The 20,197-nt window shown below is 39.3% G+C and overlaps 5 protein-coding genes across 7 annotated transcripts; 3 read left to right on the forward strand and 2 right to left on the reverse strand.

The window, feature by feature from the left end:
* The first annotated feature begins 2,061 nt into the window (after positions 1–2,061).
* Lac (Lachesin) lies at positions 2,062–10,500 on the forward strand. 2 transcript variants are annotated; one of them, XM_065491471.1, is made up of 7 exons: positions 2,062–2,222; positions 5,311–5,411; positions 5,722–6,113; positions 6,210–6,473; positions 7,226–7,365; positions 7,558–7,694; positions 8,659–10,500. In XM_065491471.1, exons 1-6 carry the CDS (start codon positions 2,183–2,185, stop codon positions 7,683–7,685), a joined length of 1,065 nt encoding a protein of 354 aa, XP_065347543.1. In that variant the 5' UTR covers positions 2,062–2,182; the 3' UTR covers positions 7,686–7,694; positions 8,659–10,500. The 2 variants fall into 2 exon arrangements, with proteins under 2 accessions (XP_065347543.1, XP_065347544.1); XM_065491472.1 differs by lacking the exon at positions 7,558–7,694.
* Positions 10,359–11,557, forward strand: LOC135944489 (ganglioside GM2 activator-like). The gene is made up of 4 exons (XM_065491476.1): positions 10,359–10,500; positions 10,804–10,959; positions 11,023–11,196; positions 11,257–11,557. The coding sequence occupies exons 1-4, from the start codon at positions 10,408–10,410 to the stop codon at positions 11,404–11,406; spliced, it is 573 nt and encodes a 190-aa protein (XP_065347548.1). The 5' UTR covers positions 10,359–10,407; the 3' UTR covers positions 11,407–11,557.
* A 63-nt stretch (positions 11,558–11,620) lies between these two features.
* Positions 11,621–12,669, forward strand: LOC135944488 (ganglioside GM2 activator-like). Its single transcript, XM_065491475.1, has 4 exons — positions 11,621–11,809; positions 11,869–12,042; positions 12,097–12,270; positions 12,323–12,669. Exons 1-4 carry the CDS (start codon positions 11,717–11,719, stop codon positions 12,467–12,469), a joined length of 588 nt encoding a protein of 195 aa, XP_065347547.1. The 5' UTR covers positions 11,621–11,716; the 3' UTR covers positions 12,470–12,669.
* Positions 12,544–15,057, reverse strand: LOC135944486 (toll-interacting protein-like). Of its 2 annotated transcripts, XR_010575340.1 has the most exons (7): positions 14,857–15,057; positions 14,614–14,784; positions 14,238–14,371; positions 13,966–14,167; positions 13,708–13,908; positions 12,787–12,961; positions 12,544–12,727 (listed from the first exon to the last, which is right to left on the reverse strand). XR_010575340.1 is itself a non-coding variant. In XM_065491473.1 (6 exons), exons 1-6 carry the CDS (start codon positions 14,905–14,907, stop codon positions 12,851–12,853), a joined length of 870 nt encoding a protein of 289 aa, XP_065347545.1. In that variant the 5' UTR covers positions 14,908–15,057; the 3' UTR covers positions 12,544–12,850. The 2 variants fall into 2 exon arrangements, 1 of the variants encoding a protein (XP_065347545.1); XM_065491473.1 differs by having other exon boundaries at positions 12,544–12,961.
* Positions 15,058–15,525: 468 nt separating this feature from the next.
* Positions 15,526–20,095, reverse strand: LOC135942864 (thyrotropin-releasing hormone receptor-like). The gene is made up of 5 exons (XM_065489201.1): positions 19,442–20,095; positions 17,466–17,916; positions 16,500–16,608; positions 16,291–16,399; positions 15,526–15,885 (listed from the first exon to the last, which is right to left on the reverse strand). The coding sequence occupies exons 1-5, from the start codon at positions 19,891–19,893 to the stop codon at positions 15,657–15,659; spliced, it is 1,350 nt and encodes a 449-aa protein (XP_065345273.1). The 5' UTR covers positions 19,894–20,095; the 3' UTR covers positions 15,526–15,656.
* Positions 20,096–20,197: the final 102 nt, after the last annotated feature.

Here is a 20,197-nt window from a genome sequence, read left to right on the forward strand (position 1 = left end):
TTATAATTGAAAACAGTAACACACTTTTAAAACAGAGTTTATTTCAAAACAATATTGGAACTGAAATGGATATAGTTATGTTATGTCTATATTTTTGCTTTCTCCATATTTATTACAAATTCTGAAATTGCTTTTTGGAGCTATATAAATAATAATTGTGAAAAGAGCGTCAATATTTTGATTAAGTTTTACGACAACATGTATTTCACGTTTCAGCCCTGATTGGAACAAAGTGTGAGTACAATATAGTGTAAAAATGTCGTGTAACAGCAAACAAATTTAATTATGCAATATAATCAATAATGTTTTGAAAAGTGAAACTGAAAACATGTGAATAAAATAGACACTAACTATATATTTTTCAAAACTGCTTCGCAGTCCGCAGTGCGTGGGTATCTATCATAGCTACAGCATAGAAATGGTTCAAAAATTTGAGTGCGATAAGTGTAAAAAAACAAGTAATGGTCATCCTTTTCTTTTGTACCACAATGTTGAAAGCAGAGTGTTTGCAAAAGTTTGTTATAAATGCGTTCAAGAAAAAGAGTAAGTAAGAAATTATCATTGACAGCTAACGAATCAATTTAAATATCTTTACATAGAGTGACGGTCAAGACCTTCTACAGCGTGACACAAATTCCTGTAACGCCGGAATCCACGGAATATTTCAACAGACTTTTTCCACCAGGTATGTGCAGAGTGAAATTAATTTAAAATCTCATAAATTGACCAATTGCATAAACCCTTAGTGTTCGAAGCTGCCAACATTTGGCGCAACCACAGACTTTCTTAAAAATTTTTGTTGTAAGCGGTTTTAAGGCATTCCCGCTGTGATTTCAGACTCAATCTAGCTATTATGCATTCTTCAATTATTTTGCTTTTTTTGACGTGCTGAAAACCAAAATCGGTTCACCCATTCGCCGTAGAAACGTTGGAAAAGATTTTGTTATTTCAAAAAAATACGGTGGCGCCATCTGTTGGCGGCTTTAAACACTTAGGGTTTATGCAACTGGTGAATTAAGAAAAAAAATCGGTCAATGCGATTGTAGAAATCGTTTGAAATTTAAACTGTGGTCCTTCAGTTTTTCCGAGCTAAAATTTATTTCTCTGTTGGATTCTTATTTCAATTATATATTATGTCAGTAGAAAATGAAAATAATGTTTTAAAAATAGAGCGAGAAAATATTCCTCAACCAATCAACATATTTTTTAGGAGATGGCAATGAAGTTCTTGGCTACTTACTCGATTTCGACCAGTGCAAAATTTGTGGCAAGCAACTCGTCAAGAAAAACGATGCGATCAATCACGTTTCCAGGGTGCATGGCGACGGAATCGGGATGTTCCACTGCTTCATTTGCTCCGAGGTCTTGGCCGGAAATTGGATGCTGCCATTACACAAATGCCACGTGAAATGCAGGCATTGTTACTACATTTTCAGAAAATCGGACAAACATTTCTCGGAGGAGAAGCATCCAATGTCGCTATGTCCCATTTCCGACTGCATTTATTGTGCAGAATCATTTGAAGATATGATGAAACATTTAAACACGACTCATTTTTGGCAGAAAATACCAAGATCTGGAAAAGGCATTGGAAGCAAAATGTTGGACAGGTTGAAGTGTGCTGACTGATGTCCACGTCATCTTTTAATTTATATATATAAATAGTTTTAACTGTTAGAGATTGAGAATTAGATTTTCCCCTCAACATTATTACAATTTTTTAAGTTAGGTGCGAGTAAAACTTGTTGTTTATATTTTTAAATTTTAAAATAATCGGTTTCAAATTGACAATGCAATTTAGTTTCGAGTCAATAAATTTTGTAATTAAAATAAACTATTAAATTTCTTACTTTTATTTCATATTTGGTCAACAAAAACAATTAATTTTAAATTAATTAAATGATTTTAAAATTGATTCAAAAGTCTTAAAACTGTGTTTGCTCATTTGGAGTCTGGAATCATTAGCACAAAGTTCCCCTATCCTGATCCGCGCTTCAGTATTGCGGCAGCGCTTTTTCACGGTGGCTGCGGTTGGCAGCATTGAAAAGTATGGCAACAGCGCGTTTGAAGAGCGAGGCGTTACGTGTGTTGTTTGGGGTGTGTTAGCTGCTGCTCTGCTTCGTCGGCTGAACGAGTGACAAGAAGAAGCACAAGTCGCTCCGCGGAACAGCATTGCCGGAAAATGCTGCCCTTCGTCCTTTTGCTGGCCGTCCTGAGCCCTGGTGAGTGTCCCAGGCACCCCCGCTGGCCCCTAAACGGGCCCAGGGGCCTGAGTTCGGTTGCTGCTGGCTTGGCTCGCAAACAAAGCTTCTCTCTCGCGGGATCGCGCCTTTCCTCTGGGCGTGACTCGCTCCCGGATTCTATGTAGATTTGTTTTCTTTTTGTTTAAATTTTTATTTTTCAAACGGATACGGGTGTTTAAAGCGTTGCAGCTGTTTCGTGTTGATGCAGTTGGCTCTCCTTGCAATTAATTGGTGCAGTGTGAATGGAGGGTGCATGACCTTTCAGAGAGCAAACAATACCGTGCCTCAGTTCAATACGAGTAATTGGGCCGCTTTATTTATTCATGAGCAATTTCTCATCGTGCATTCCTAAAGAACTGGCTCTTTGGCAACTGAGGAATCGTTAATTAAACGTTTCCCATGTTGCAAAATTGGTTGGAGCAAATTTTTTAAGAGTACAATGCCCGTACGTGTTGAGAATAAAACGAATGGCAATTATTTTGACGTTGTTTGCCCTTCGTTCCGCTGCGTAGGCTGTTCTGAGCACTTTATTAATTCACGGTGGCTGAATTTTGTGGATTAAAGTAATATGTAGTAAAAATTATTGCTTGCACGCAACACGACTTCCTGTTCGAATTGAAGTGTTTTTTCAGTTAAACCTGTTAAAGCAGTAATGATTTTTAATTCAACTGTTTCGTTTCAAGGTTCAAATTTTTAAAACGTCTTCTTTCAGCATATTTATTTGGGTGGTAACAATTCGTCCTGGTAAAATTTCGCAACTTTCAACAACCAAATGCGAATTTCCTTGTTGCAAGAAAAGGGCAACAATCAATTCGACAATGAAAATTTGGGTGTTTGTTGAGCGATGAGCAATTTTACCGCGCCCAGGACGAATTTTTATAATAGGAAACTTTCCTTTTTGCACTTCCCTCTGCGATACTTTTTCTTGCAAACGATATTTTTTAATTGAGATTGAAAAAATAGCTTCTCTGATCTCATAGATTGGCTATTTAAAAGCTTTTCTTGTCAAACAAGAGGGACAATCAATCCCTTTGATATCATGTTGCCCATTCCTCCAGCGTGACGTAATGATGGCCAAGCAGCAATGATTGACTCATATTTGAATTTGTACAGTGACTTAAGGCTTTATGGCTCATGGCATGGGAGTACGAGAGGTGCCAAACAATGGTCTGATAGGGGTATCTTTTGAGTGCGTCCTCAACAAAATGAGCTTAATTTAATATTATCCTACACTCTGTGAGGCTGATTTGAACGACTTTTTAACGAAGTGAAATTTATAAAACACTATATCGACAATTTTTTAGGTGTTACAATTTAAATTTTAGTGCCTGTACGCTCCTTTTGATATGTATTCGCCAGGCTTTTATTCTTATAGAAGTTATTCCATTTTTCCAATTGAAAGTAATTTAAATTTTGACAAACTTAAACAGAAGTAGTGTGCAAATTAAATAAAAAATGCTTGATTTTTTTATCAAATTTATTCACGTGCCAGTGGCTTAGTTTTTCACGTCACCTTGGAGAAACACAAAAGCAATTATTGCCAATGAGGGTTGAAAATTGGACATGATCTATTTTAGCTGGTGAATGGAGTGTGTGTGTGAAAATAATGGCGCACGTACGGCAAGCAGCGCTAGACACACGCTCCACCCTAGCATGCGAATCATGCAGCTGCACCCCTTGCGTCGCCTGCAAAGATAGGGGTGCCAGGAATTCATTCATTCACGCCGCCGTGAAAACTGAAAAGAGGAGTCTGCGTGCATTAAATGTGTATGAAATATCGCGTCGAGACCAGCACAAAAAAAGGGGAAGAACGATCCATAAATCGTGCAGCGCGTCGCGAGCAATTGAGCCGCACAACATCCCCCGGGGTTAGGGAACAAGGGTTGCTGATTAGTTTTTTAAAGCTTGAACACGAAAAGGAGCTATAAGGGGATTTAATAACATTAAAAGGTCGAGAATTTTAAAATCCAGTGTGTTTTGTCAGCAAAATTCTGATTTAAAAGTATTAATTTTAAAATTCACTTAAATTTTTACTTTTCCCATTATTATCAGGAAGAATTTTTTTTTTTTTTTTTTTTGCTCTTTTTATCCCTGCCCGAGGACCGGAGGACCGGGAAGGGCGCGCACTGCACTAGCACGAATGCTGAAACCCGGGTCCCAATAACACCGCGAACGGATAACATGGGCGCACCAGGCCGCACAGGGACCCCGCCCACTCAAGGGCCACTTGCCTCCGCACCGAGGACTGCTTTGAAACGCTAGACATTCGTCCCGTGAAGCCAAATCACGCATGCTGGAAAGGTGCAAACCAGCAAGTAGCGAGTCGGCGCCGGTGCGCCTCCCAGCCCGTTGAGCAATTTGAGCAATTCGAGTCACTAAACTAACCACTTTTTGCCATTTCTGACATTGGGTAGCCAGTATTAGATCTCCCAACTGCTCAAATACCTCTCATTGCTTTGACACTCCTGAGAGTGCCTTAACAATGCGAGCCAACGGGCTGGTTTTCATTTATAAAAATAAAAATTTTCATTTATAAAAATTGCATATTTTAAGATTTTTTTTAGCCTAGTCCAGTTATATTATTTTTGAGATGTTTAAAAGAAAAATAAATAAATTTCAAGCAGTTTAAACGAAAGACTAAAAATTAAATGCGACCAGTGCTGAGTTCATTTTTGAGTCTCGGTTCTAATGAATTATTTAATTTTTCCTTTTCTACATAAAAAATAATTTTTATTGGCACAGAAACCATCTCAAATATTTTCCTTAATCATTGCTCGCTCAGCCCTTGAGCAATTCAGGTTTGTGCGTCCACAAATTTAGCTTGAGCTGACAGTTTAAATGGCACATTTAAGACTTTAATAAGGGGGAAGCGTGGTCAGACCCGTTTTCACCAGATCCTAATGCCGCCCCTGCTTGTGCAGCAAATCCATTTCTCGCCTTTGTGCTTGCTCTCAGAAACTCGACACTTTTATTATTTTTTTTCGCTGCATGACTTTTCCTTCTGACATCTGGTCATTCTCTCTTTGCTCTCGTACACCGTCGGATTTATAAAAATGCTTTGTTTCAGCTCTGGCTCAGAGAACTCCGACCATCTCTTACATATCCCAGGAGCAGATCAAAGACATTGGAGGCACAGCGGAGCTTGAATGCTCAGTGCAGTATGCTCAGGTAAACGCGTCCCTAAAATATAAAAGTCTAGACTACTCATTAAAACTTAAATTATTATCCTATGTTAAAATGATGTTGAAATCCCAAATTTACGTGCAAATTTATTCATTGAATAATATAGAAAAAAACGTTATAATTATTGTTAAGATGTTAAATAGTAAAATAAACTGTAGAGAACAAATTATAATTTTTTTCCAAAACTTTCATTAGAAAATAAAAATAATTTAATTAATAAAAATTAAAAATCCGAATACATTGTTCTGCTGCCTAGTCCTTCTAAAAATCAATTTCAAATAATAACAAATTTCAGGACTTTCCGGTGCTGTGGATGAAAGTGGACAAGCAGAGCGACTCCCTGCCCATTTCCACCGGCAGTACTCTGATTCTGAGGGACAGTCGGTTCTCCCTGCGTTTCGATTCGGCCAGCTCGACCTACACCCTTCAGATCAAGGACATCCAGGAGACCGACGCGGGCATTTACCAGTGCCAGATCATTATCCAGCTCAACAACAAGGTCTCTGCCGACGTCGACCTGCTGGTGCGACAGCCGCCAGTCATCTCGGACAACTCGACAAGAGGCATCGTCGTCAAGGAGGGACAGAGTGTGCAGCTTGAGTGCTACGCCGGCGGCTTCCCGCTGCCCAAGGTCTCCTGGCGCAGAGAGGACAATGCCATCCTGCCCACTGGTGGCTCTATTTATAGGTAAATTAAAAAAATATGCTCAAGTTCAAATAAATATGAATGCTAAATTTAAGCTTGTTTTTGAAATTAAAATTTAACTCCTTATTTAATTTCCAGAGGAAACATTTTGAAGATCGCGCAGATCCAGAAGGAAGACCGCGGCACCTACTACTGCGTGGCAGAAAATGGTGTCGGCAAGGGTGCCAGGAGAAACATTGCTGTGGAAGTGGAGTTCGCACCGGTCATCACCGTGGCTAGGCCGCGACTGGGCCAGGCGTTGCAATACGACATGGATTTGGAGTGTCACATTGAGGCCTATCCTCCCCCAGCTATCACCTGGAGCTACAAAGACGTCCAGCTCTCCTCCAACCAGCACTACGCGTAAGAAAAACCTTTATATTTTTATTCGCTGTACCGTCACTTGAATATTTCACGCGTAATATCAGCACTCAAGCTTTGTCGTAAAATGCTCAAAATAGCTGCATTAACCTGTTTAATCTTTAAAACCACTTGACTATATCAATGGAGAGCCAAGTGAAAGGAGGTTTGGCGTGGTAGGCTCCATAAAGAAGTAAATATAGAGTAGTAAAAACGTTCCACAATAAGATTAAGAAAAATGTTTGAAAATTCATAAGGTAATCGAACTGTAAATAAATCTTTTGATAATATTCTAAACAGTTCCAGTTAATAATTTTTTCGAGATTTATAGCATCATTAGAGTGTGATAAAAGATTATAAAATGCTACAAATCCATTTTTGCAGTCGGCAGTGGCGTTGAAGACTCAATCACACATTAATTGTGATTTTTGTCTGAAAATTTTTTAAAAAAAATCATAATTTGTGGAAAACTGAGGCTACAAGGCTGCAATCCATATATATATTTTCGTGTCAGACCACATAAAAGTTTGATCCTGATCAATCCATTGAGAGAAAAACTGCAAATTTTCTTAAAATCGTTCGTATTTGCCGCTATTTTTCTGTTCAAAAGCCTTTTGAGTCTAGTTTTCATTTTTACCCATTGAAAATAAATACAGTTTGCAGCTCCAGCCATGCAGAACCATGAAGCTTCCAAAACAATTGATCAAGCTATGTTGTCTCAGTATTCAGAAATGTCCTTGAATTGCCCAATACAGCATCACTCAATTCGCCACCAACGACGAGGTGACTGACACCACCCTGCGTGTCCTGTCGATCGAGAAGCGTCAGTACGGCGAGTACATCTGCAGAGCAGCCAACCAACTGGGCCAGACCGAAGCTCGAGTGCAACTGTTCGGTGAGTAGCCCTTTTTATCCTCTTATTGGCAGCTAGATTGAGTTACATCATTCTTTCGATGACGTGGGTCATTGACATAAACAAAATTTCGACTTGAAGCATCTTGGCGTGACCCACGCCACCTTTTTAGCAATGCTGTATAAATTATTTTTGTTGCATGGTTATTTGCATGTGTGAACTGACAAATTGCAGAAACTACCACCCCATTGTGCCCTCCTGCTTGCGACCAGACCAGATACTCCGCGGGGGAGATCAGTGCAGCCATCAACTGCATGACTATTCTAGTTATGGCCGCTATTACCTACTTGTGGCGCCTGTAAATGTTCAGTGTGAGTTGTGCATTTTACAGAGTAGAAGCTAGTATTTTTTTAAGCATTGATATTGATACAAGCTCGAGCTAGTTTTTATTTTTGATCACTTGACAGCTGTCTATCCATTTCCCTGAGCACATGTCCTAACTCCTAACCTTTTACCAACTGCACCTCTTTTCCTTTTATTTTTTTTTCTTTTGTCTTATCAGGACAGTATTTTTAGTCTTTGTCTTTATTGGCATCAAAATTATTTTCTGTTCCATTTATTTTTAAAAAATCATTTATTAGATACATACAAATAAACAATTTAATTAATTTCCTCACATCGTCCTTATCACATTTGTTCCGATTTCACCACATTCCATGTATGACTAGTCTTGTGATAGTGTAATAACTAGTTTGTTGTTCAACTATGAATTAGTTCTGGTGACAATGAACGAACTTGAAAACTGTAAACGCACTTGTGTGTACACTTCGCACCTACACTTACAATGAAACTCTAGAATTCAACGTTTTAGTTTTTAGTGAAATTATTGATCAATTCTTGTAGTAACCTTCAAACTAAGAGTTTATTTGTTATTCGATGAGTGTCCGTTATGCAGCTTTTACAAGGGAAATGTCTTAAAATCGAATAATTGTGAAACCTGTTTTCATGATATACTTGACAAGATAAATCGATCGGTGGATATTTTTTCTGAGAGCTTTTCGACTCTTGCTCGGAAATTTGGAAAAAACTCATTAACGGTTTCAATTAAAATTTTCAAACTCTAAGCTGCTTACCACACTACTTTATCTCTATTATTTGGTCCCAAAGAAAAAAATTTAAAAAAAGTGTCCCCACTGTTCATAGTGCACATTAGTTTGAGCTACACTAATTTTTTGTTTTCGCCAAACGTTGAAACGTAAAATCTTAAGTTTCCTTGTTAACTAGCATGACTGTGTTGCCTTGATACTCCTTAAACAATTTTATTTCGACTTGCAGAGACTGTAATTCCAAACCTGCGCTACCGCAAAGTCTTCAGCTACAGCAACGGCGCGTCATTTCTCATGAGTCAGGTGTTGCTGGTGGTCACAGCCATTTTGGCAGCTCAACTGTAATCATGCAAATTGTGAAAAAAAGAATCTGTTTGATGCCAAAATAGCGCTAATTGGATGTAAATTGAAAAAAATGTATTCTTTAACTGTACAAAACAGGTCGAGAAGTCTGTTGTAGTCTTTTAAAATACCAAACGCACGCTACTACACCACTTGATTAGAACAAATCGTACAAAGAAAAGACACTTGCATGCTTTAGAACTCATTCTAATTATAATCGATATTCTATGCAGCTGAGAGTCCATGAGTTGAGCACAATTTATTTGCAACTGATTCCCTCCTTTTATTGTTGATATTATATTTTCGCTGGCACCTACAACTCACTTTTTCCTTATTAAAGAGAAAAAATATTATTCATATTATGTTTGTAGTTAAAGCTCAACACGAAGGATATCATGTACAGTAAGATATTTTTTTATCTTCCGCTTTAACGCCGTCTTTTAATAGTTGACAGTTAGCTAGTGTTTTAACAATTCTGACACAGTGCCCTGATGCAAACCTATAAGAATGCATTGCATGCCTATGCTACGATCTGACAACTGATATTATCAGTATTGATGAATACATACATCTAATCGAATCTATTTTCCTGTAGATTGTAAACAAAGTTTTAACCGATTGGAAACCATGTTGCCACACGGGTTTAGGCTTTTAACGGAGAAAATTTAACTTGAAAAGTGTTTGTCGTATTTGATACCTTTAAGGACCAAACAATACATTCCAGATATCGTGTTTGATTTTTGATCATTTCTCGATTGTTGATAAAATTATTTGTTGTCTAAAAGAAAATATGTGATTTTTTCATAAATGGCAGGTAATCTGTTTTATTTCTTGAATTTCTTGTGATCTTGAGCTATTTTTTCCACAGTATATGTTTTGAGGTTGCAATAATTTTATATTTTCTTAAAATTTAGTTATTTACTTGCTTAGCATACATGTGACTGGGATTTTGAACCTTGATGTGAATAAAGGAATGCCACTTTCATAAAAACATCTCTGCTTTTTATTTCAAACGAACACGAGGAAGCATAAACGAAAGATAATTAGTTCATTGTCAAAAATTCATGAGGTGTCCCATCCTTGGATTGTTTACTGCGACTCGACAAACTGATATTGCGCGAAACCTTTTCCCAATTTGTACCTGCGCGTCATCCCGCGCACCTGCAGCTATTCAGACTCGTTATAGATTATTAAGTTGTGCATAATTGTCGATTGTTCAACAGGTGACAATCATGTTATTTCCTGTAACTTCGCGAGAATTCCCTTTAGTTTTTGCAATTAACCTTCGCGTGTCCACTGGCTGCGTCAGGGGAATTACAGTCACGTGACCCGAGGAGCAAATAATTCGCAAGAAGCATAGCGGAGACTGCGAGTGCATCAAGTCAGTCGTCGCTCGGTGCTCGCGTAGAAAAGCGGCTGCTTTCACTCCTTTTTCGCAGTGCGCGGATTAGTAATCAGCAGGATTTTCATAAACATCAGTCAGCCTTTGCAAAAATAGACTACACCGGCAGACGTGTGTATAGAGCGACGAAAGGTGGTGCTTGAGGTTTTCTTCCATGAGTCAGACGCGGTCGTCGTTGAGGAAGGAAATCTATATTCATAGTAGTTGTGTGGAGACAAATAGACGAACAGGAAGATGCTGGGATCAACGCTCTTGAACTGCTCCCTTATCTCAGTGCTGCTGCTCGGTTTTGCTGCACAAACATCACTAGCGCACATATTCAGTAAAGTAAGTTTAGTGCATTTTTTACTCTTGGAATCAAGCTGATTTTCCTCTCACTATTAAAAGAGTATTTAATTTAGTAAAGAGAGTTATTTCAATGTCACGTATTGACATTTCTTAATTTTGAAATAAGTTTAAGGAAAAATAATGTAAGTAACAGCTTTGAGCTTATGAGGAAGTTAAAAATAGCTCTTATCGCTTTTATCTAAAAAATTATTTGTTTTTTGTTTATTGGATAAGAAAATTATTAAAACTACTTATTGTTACTTGATTAATAGTTCTCATTTCGTTAAATTAATTTTTTTACAGAAAAAAGTAATAATAAAATATCTGCGGTATGGCAATTGCGGTGGCACATTTGACCCAGTCCGCTTCACAGACGTGCAGGTTTCAACAACTGGCGATGGTGACCTAGTCGTTTCAGGAAAGCTGGACGCCTACGCAAAGATCGAGCCGCCAATCAAGGTTAGAGTCGCTTTATTATAGTATTATTTAAACGATAAAATTCTTCACATAATCCCGTTTCAGGCCATAGTGAAAATGAAGCGGCGAATCCTGGGAATTTGGACGCCCGTGCCTTTCTGCTACAATGATTTCGGCTCATGCGATTTCGACGACATCTGCACCTACGGACGCGACTACACCAACTGTCCGGCGCTGTTGGACGAGCACGACGTGCCGTGCGAGTGTCCAATCGAAAAGGTACGCGTGAAACATTAAAGGTGAAGGGCAGCAGCAAGTATAGTGTTTTTTTTCTCTCAGGGTCGGTACATTCTTCCTGGCGCGCAGTTTTCCACAAAAGGAACTCGATGGGCGGGTTTGATAGCGGGACATTACAAGGGAAGCATCCGACTGATGCACAATGAAGATCAAATTGCCTGCTACAACGCCACTTGGACCCTCGACGACTGATCTGCATTTATTATATAATAATTTAGTCCAGATGTAAATATATTTAATAGAATTTTCGTCGCTCTCACTCAGTGTCGGTCGGTGTGTTCCCTTATATAAGACCAAAAATTTTGCTTGTAGTAAATAAAGATAAGATAATATAGCCTAAAAATCCGCCCTGATTATTAATACCCGGCTCTTTCCAATCAATTTTTATATCTTAGCAAGTTTTCCATCACCACTTCTGATTGAGCAGGTTGCGACAGAGCTGGAGGGAGTGGCTGAGTAGTGTTGACTTAGCGTGTGACCACTCGCCGGAGATCTCACTAAAATGTATTTTTCAAATTTTCTGGGCCTCGCGTGCCTCACAGGCTTTCTTGCGGAGACAGCCGCCTCCAACGACATATTCCCAGCAACGACAGAGGTAAATCACTGATTAACAAAGAGGAAAAACGTGATTTTCTTTTAATTATAACACCACAGATAATTAGAAAAAGGTTCAAACTACGCAACACGTCTTGGAGTAGCTGCGGCAGCGACTCGGACGCGATTCAGATCGACTCGCTGGACATCGAGCCCGGCTTCATCCACCTGCCAGGGGACATCACCGTGAATGCCCAGGTGACCGTAAACGCCAACATCACCTCGCCAGTAAAGGTAATAAATAATAAACTTCCTTTTTGGCACTTTTTGCAATTATTTCTGCGAAAGGTGACGGTTGTTGCCAAGAAAAAAACATTTCTCGGCTGGATCACGCTGCCGTGCTGGCAGCAAACTTTCGGCTCGTGTACCTACGAGGACGTGTGCTCCCTCACTCCCTACCCTGACGACTGTCCTGAATATTTCGTGGACAACAACCTGCCCTGCCATTGCCCGCTGACAGAGGTATTGCCTCGAAAGACGCCGCAGAGCCGAAACTAATACAAATTCTCCTCAGGGCGTCGTAAACGTGGATAACCTGACAACAACGCTGTACATGAGCGTGCCTGAATGGTTGGAGAAGGGAAACTATATGGCGCACGTGCAGTTCTCCCACCACGATACAAAATTGGCTTGTTATGAGTTCAGATTTCAGTTGGCATGAAATATTTATTTTAAATATATTTTCCGATACAACATTCTTACAATTATTACCAATGATAGCAACAAAATCCGTGTTATATAATATATTTTAAATTACAACGACTTAAATGGCAGGTTACAAAAGACTGAATTTTGGCACTGCAAATAAACTCCAGGGTTTCTTGTAATAAAGGAATGTCAATAAAGTTGCACATTAACCGACTGGAGGTTTTTATATAGGTTATTCAGACACCGTAGCCTCTAGCGAAATTAAACATTTCTATTCACGTGCGGTGTGATTAGAATACTTTTAGTAAAATATCTTTGAATTTCACTTACCTTAGCGCCGTGATTAAAAATGGCCCATTGAATTTCGCGTAACATGCACACTCGATCACAAAAATTATTCGTTCATTTGAAGCAGACTGTTTATGGTCAAGTCCTTGTTTCCTCTGTTGGCCTCGAAGACCGACCGAATCACCTCCTTGTCCATGTTCTTGAACATTTCCTCTATCTGCAAAAAAAAACACATTTTCAGGGGAATTAACTTTTAGTGTAGTTAAATTATTTTAATCACGCAAATCATGAATAAAAAATTACAAGCAATAGACTATTTAAATACATGAATAAGCAAAAAAGCTCAGGCAGCGCCCTGATGTGGTTAAATTCTCGTTCCTGAGCACCGAAAACTACACGCCATCCTGATTTTTTTGCCATTTTACAACCCCTCAAGGAACATTATTTATTCCCATGCTCAGAAAAATTATAATTTTTAATTTTAAAAAATACTTAAATTTGAAAAATTCTACATATATATTTGGTTTGAATTTTAAAGTTGTAGACTGTCTAAATTGGCGTCTTTTGGTGCAAATTTTGATGTTGCAGCTTCATTAGAACTCAAAATTTTCTAATTTTTGCTAACGCCAAGAGGCCCGTTTCTGCAGATTTTTCATTGTAAAAATTTTCAGTAACTTTACACCTCCTTAACAGCGTACCAAAAAATCAGGATGGCGCTCAAACAAAAATTTAAAAATTGCAGACCATATCAAAACACCCAGCTCTTTTTTATTTAAAAGCCCCGGAATGGTGGACTCTTCCGTCGTTTCATAATTAAAACAGATATTGGGATCAAGAGTTGATTGAAAACTGCTACTTGGAAAGAAATTATTGATAATTACCGACAATTGAATGCCAACAAGCTTTACAAACTATACCATTGGGGACTTTAAATTTAAATTGTTAATTAATAAATTTACAAACCATTTTGTACTCCTCCTCAGTGATTTGAGGGGCAGGGGCAGGTTGCTGCTGCTGCTGCTGCACGGGGGGCATGGGTTGGGGCATTTGATAGACAGGAATCGGCTGCACGCCGTAGCCAGTGGCTGAAGGCACCATCACCATAGGAGCCGACATAGGTTGGTACAGCAGCGAGTACGACTGCGGCATGTTAGCAGTCACTGCCTGAAAGAAGAAAATGTTATTACTAAAATATGATAATCGACTTGAAGAGAAAAATACCGTGAAACTGAGGACAAGATTGATGTGGCCCTCTTGTTGGTCGCCCTGCTTGCCATTGAGGGCGTACCACTCGTCGATTGTCTCGCCGTTCATCACTGCGTCAGGAATGGGAATGTGGGCCCAGGCAATCAGCTCATCCACCGTGAAGGAGCATTCGTCGTATATTTCAAGGTAGATGCTGTTGACCTTTTGGGCCAAAAGGCTGAAAAATCGATAAGTTGTAAATATAAATATTTACACTCGGCGTTAAAGAATTTTAAAATATTACGCACCACTGCACAACCTTGTTCCAGTGCGGGTTTTTCCCTCCGTTGTTGTCAGTGTGAGTTTCGTAAACAGAATGTCCAACTCGGAGTCTCACGTAAGGGTCCATCCTCGTCATTCCGTAGTTTTTAACTAGTTTTGCCTGAAAAGAGATCAGTGCTATTAATATGTGACGACGTAATATTATATGTCAGATGCTATCTATCTCAATTTTTATTTGCTGACAATGAATCTGTATCAATTTCATTTGTGTGGAGTGAATCAATTTATTTTCTTGACACTACCAATGACGTAAACTAGATTAAAACCATGCCATAATAGTCTTACAAAATTTCAAAAACCGTTTCTACCGACCCTCAAAATTCACAATACATATTCGCCAACCTGCGCAACGGTGACGTTGAGTTTTCCCAAGCAGGTGGGTTGGGGGTAGGCGGGCACCCCCGAGTACTGCTGCTGAAGGGCGATGGCCGCCTGTCTGTCGGCCGCTTCTTGCAGCTGCTGGGCGGACACATTGATGCGCAAGAAGTCCGAGGGCAGCGGTCCGAGAAAGACCTGGTTTAAATGGTTTAAATGACAGTCCAGTCAACTCTACAAAGGCAATTAGTACGACGAGTAATGTCTCACCTGCTGTCTTCGTTCGTTGTTCTTCTGCTCGGGCGAGACGGCTGAACTCATCGTGTAAACGTCTCGGTTGCAATCGTCTATGCAAATGTAATACAACTAGAATGATTCACTGCTGTGTTGCTTTTGCACTGGCTGGTGGCTGACAGAGTTTTCCGAAGATATCGCTAAAATGCGTCAACATCAGCTGACTCCTAAATTGAACTGGAGTAAAGTGTGCGGAAAGGAGCTCTAGCGTGCAGGTGCGGTATATTCGAGAACTTGCCACTTCGCCACTGCGCAGCGCGACAAGTGGAATGAATTAAATTATGTTTCGCTGCGAGGAGGCGCGGGGGCCCCGCAATAACAAGTTAACAACATATATATTTACGACTGTTTCTTATCTTATTATTTTATGAGTACAATAATTTTAATATTTTAAGAGTTATATTTTGTATTTTTTTCAAGTGGATCGATGCAGGGCGACAATTGAAAATGATTAGAATTGTTTGGATGCGCAATTTCTTTTGGAGTAGGAATAAAATCGATAAAATCGTTTCATATGAAACTCTCAATAACAGTTTTGATAGAACTTTCTGTTTAAGGCAATGTTGATAATAAAGTACTCTGTTTTCATTTCTTTACACAAATAGTTTATTATTTTACCACATTTGAATGCCGGCATAGATATTACATCATGCACTGTAAATATATCATTCTTTTTAATTTCTCCTATGACTTGAAAATTTAGAGACAAGCATCTATACATACACATTTTAGTCTTAAAGTACATAAAAAATATTCTAGTAAAAATCAAAAGTTTTTTAATTCCGTTCAGTGCAATTAGATGGAAAGCAGACGCATAATTTCCTGCGCAAAATTTGCATAATACACCGTCTAAATGTGGATCCGCAGAGAGAGTAAAGAATGAAATTGATGCTGAAATTCGTGTAGTAGAGGATCATGCAGAACTGCTGGACGCACCAGAGGACCATGGGAACCTGTCCGCCCCAGAAAGACGTGTATATTATTACATAGAAGCGGATCACGTAGCTGCAACAGAAGAGCGCGCGCATTACTCTCTTTAAATACAGACCGCACCCTCTATTCACCGCATCACGTTTTATGGGTTCCTTGCTTGCTTCCTCTTAATTATTTTCTCAATGCTATACTTAATTCAGTGGGGCATGTTGTGAGCGAATTAATTTATTCGGATTGTAGAAGGATACTAAAACCGTAATAACTATTTATAATTTAAATTTGAAAAGGTTGCAATTATTCTTTTTGATATTAATTTATTCCCAAGGGTGCAGAAGAATTGACCCAAATATATCAATTAAAATATTTGTGGGGTTATTTTTCCTATTTTGAATTTCTATAAAGCCTTTAAGCTTATGCAACCTGTGCAGCATCAGTGCGTTGCTGTTGCCTATTTATCTTTTGTTCACTATATTTTACCTCGGCATGTTCAAGACTAGAAAAGTGGTTGAGATCACCAGCAGCATCTTCGTAATGCCCCTTTGCGTTTGGACGGTCACTACATTGTTGTGAGATGAAAAACGCTGATCTGTTGATGAATTCATATTATTATGTTAGTTCAAAACTCCTTTTACAGCAATTTGGAGCTGATCATGCGAGAAAGCGAGGGGTCATTAATAAATACTCACTGCTGCTCCGGGAACCATCAGTGACAGTTCTGATTGCAGTGAGTCGCGTGTTGTTGGTCCTGACAGAGTGCAGAGAATGCTGCGATCCCAGATGCCGCCTTATTTGCTCCTGTGGGCAAGTGTTGGAAAACCGTTTTTATGAATGGGTCTCTCACAAGGCTTCAAAGACCCAAATAACAATGGATATAATATTTTTTAAAAATAAAATAAAGATAATTCGGCTTTGTCAAAAATCAATAAAGTTTGTTTAAAAGACAATGAACTTTTATTCCATAATTAATGCCTTTGTCATAGTAATAGAGAGGATTTCAGGACAAGAAATGGAAACTGGAAACCGGAATTCCGGATTGCTCCCGAAACTTCGGCAGAACAGGAAATATATTACCGGAAAAGGACACAAGATAAGAATTTTCTAAAAACCTCCTAACGTGATGAAAAATATTTTAAACCGAAATATCCAGAATTTTTTATACGGCGGAACAGGACCGGAAAATTCAGGATTTCTTTTCGGAACAAGACAGTCTATGGGAACATTCAAACCTTTCCGAAATTCTCTCTAATTGGTGCGGAAAAATATAAACAATTTTGTCAGTGAGGTTCCTTTACTAAAAAAAGGAGGCTTCAAATTAAGCTCATCAAAATCTACCCCAAAAAATCGAACAGTTTGATAAGAAAAGATCGAACCATTCAAAATTTACAGCATTAAAAGCTTTAGAAGAGTATTTAATCTAATTAAACCAGGCGACAGATAAATGTGTGTGGGTTTTACATTGATATCGATTTATTCGAAACTAAAATCCTTCCCCGCGTTTTCAATTTGAACCAATTCGAAGACAAGTACATCCTTAGATGCTTGGGCTTGGAGCTGAAGAGCAATCCTAATAAACTGCAATGAACATCAAACACAAGAGTGCTGTCTATGCGGAGACGATATAATGAAGAAAAACGCGGATAAGGGAAAGTTACCAAGGGGGTAGAAACAGTGACGGCCGTCTCGGCGGTGGACTCGTCGTTTTGGTCGTCGCCATGGAAGCGGTGATTGAAACGGATGAGTTTGCGGGTGATGAGCGCGTTCATGAAGACGAGCAGCACCGAGGGGATGGCCAGCGTCAGCAGGCTGTCGACCAGCGTGATGATGCGCATCACCTCCGAGTACTCGGGCAGCATGTTGCATTCCGGCTTGCCGTCCTGCGCTGTGCTCAGCCCGGCTGTCAGCAGCGTGTGTGCGTTGAGCACGAGCGCCAGCAGCGTCAGCGCCAGCACGACGCTCTTGGCGCGCGCCACCGTGCACACGTGCGGACGCTGCAGCGGAAACTGGATCGCGATGAAGCGCTCCACGGTGAATGCAACGGTCAGCCACACGCTCAGGAAGCTCGAGATGTGCGTCATGTACACGTACAGCTGGCACCACCCGCTCCTGGAACAGTTTAATTAAAAATTCCTCTTAAAATTAGAAGGACAGTGATTTTTTGTGCAAATCGTCCAAATATTTTTTGTCAAGCAATTTTCTTGTCAATTAGTTTTACTTTTATAATTTCCCCTCTGGACACTATATATTTTTCTTTGCAAACGATAATAATATAATCGAGCAATTCCACATGAGAGTTAGGAAGAAATTGAGCGAGATTTTGAGACGTTGGAAATGTTTACTGAAACAAAATTTTCCTGAAAATGTCAAGTGAGAGGGGATGGAAGTCGATGCTGGAGGTCGAAAATAGTGATCGGTGTTTCCCAGTTTTGTATGGTATTAAAAATAACCGTTTTTTAAATCAAGATTTATATTTTTGTTTTTAAAAAACCTTGAAATAATGAAGCTTTCTTTTTCTAAAGTGTTAAATTAATTTAAAAAGTGCAAGTTTCCTTTGGTATAATTCAATTCTTTGAGAAAAAATAATGTATTAATAAGCCTTATAAACTATTGGTTAGTAAACAAAATTTAGCCTTAAAAACTGACGAAAATTGTCCAATTGACAACTACAAAAATAATGTGAAATAGAAAACTGGCGTAAGAGATCATATATAGCTAAAACGTTGCTTTCCAGAAGCTTGAACCAATTTAAACGGCTTTGAACAATTTAAATTAAGACTCAAACTATTTAAAATTGCTTTACTCGTCTATTTTTGCAAACAATGTGACACAAAATAAATTTCAGGTTTGTATCAACAGTCTAAATTTGCTGTTTTTCCCTTCAAAATTGACTAACAGGCACCAATCTGCAAGTTGCTGCACACGTAGCTGACATAGCAGAGTCATTTTTATATTGCTGATATATTTTTCCAAGCAGAAAAGTGGATGATGTGCAGTGAGCTAGTTTATATAGTAGCTCATTAAAATGAATTTATTGCGCCTTATTGAACGTACTTTAAGGCGTGAGGAGCACTCCAGAAGTTTTTCTTCGGCGAACGCCGTACGCAAAGGGTGAAAATTTCCGTAGCTGTATCTTTCCTATATTATGTGATAAAAGCTAATTTAACGCGAAGGCCAATTAAGGCAACTGGTGCGTAAAATTGACGCGCGCAGCAATAATGTTTCGTAGTATATTAGTGTTGTTCGTGATAGGCTATACCACCCGCATGAACCAGCTGCACGGCGGCACAGCATCTCCACTGATCAAGGCGTAATTTTCTCTATTTCCCTCAAGAATCGTTAGATAACTTCGCAAAAAAGAAAGATAATCTTTTAAAATATAATTCTCTTGGAATCAATAAAGGGAAAGATAAAATTTGTTAAACTGATGGATTAAGCAAATATTGGGAAGCTAAAAATCGGACTTGGACTCGTTCCCTGTGCAGGAAAATTTAGAATTTTTTGCAGATATTTTGGTATGAGTGTATTAATTAAATGTTTCGATTTTTCTTGCTGCGAGTTACAATTAAAATTAAAAAATCCTAGAGAAAAATGTGATATATATTGATTTAAAATTAAAATAGAGCATTCTTACCTGTTAAACATTTTCACGTCCAGCGTATCTTCCGTCCAAAGCACTCCCAAAGGTATGAGAAAGACGACGTCCGCGATGGCAAGAGCCGCCAGGTAATAGCTGGAACTCCTGTGCTTCAGGTGCGAGTTGAGGAAAACGTAGAAATTCAAGATATTGCAGCAGATGCCCATGACCACGATGAACGGAATGTAATACTTGTTCAGCATGCTAATGACGTCGAAATAGCGGCCACACATGTCTTCGGGCGTTGGATTTTGGGACACCCTGGCCGCCGTGTTGTTCCTCGAGTTGATGTAGAGGCTGCGGATCTTGGGCATGGTGCTGTTGGTGGAGGCCATGGCGGCGCCAACGCTCGGCACAGACTCGTCCGTCGGGGCTGCTCGCCCCCGTTTCCTCTCTTTAAATGCACCCGGCCGCGTGCAGACATGCGCTCCAATATCCAACAGGTACATTATTGTGCCAGCAGACCGCACCACGCATTGTCTGCGCGCCCGTGTCCATTAAAGAGGCCGCAATCATTGGGCGAGTGGATTATGCTTGCTTATCACGCGTCCTATCCCATCAGAAAATTGGACATAAAATTCTCTAAAAGAAACATCTCATCAGGCCCGCAACAAAAGAAATGCGAGCTCGCTGCTTTGCGAATGCTATTGAAGATCTGGAAAAATGTCGAATTCGTTTGAGACAAAAAAGGGTTTGATTTGCGCGTTGCAAAATGACCGCGTGCTAAATTTAATTTCCCTAAATTCTTATTTT

This window comes from Cloeon dipterum, chromosome 4 (assembly GCF_949628265.1).
Source record: "Cloeon dipterum chromosome 4, ieCloDipt1.1, whole genome shotgun sequence".
Classification (NCBI taxonomy): domain Eukaryota; kingdom Metazoa; phylum Arthropoda; class Insecta; order Ephemeroptera; family Baetidae; genus Cloeon; species Cloeon dipterum.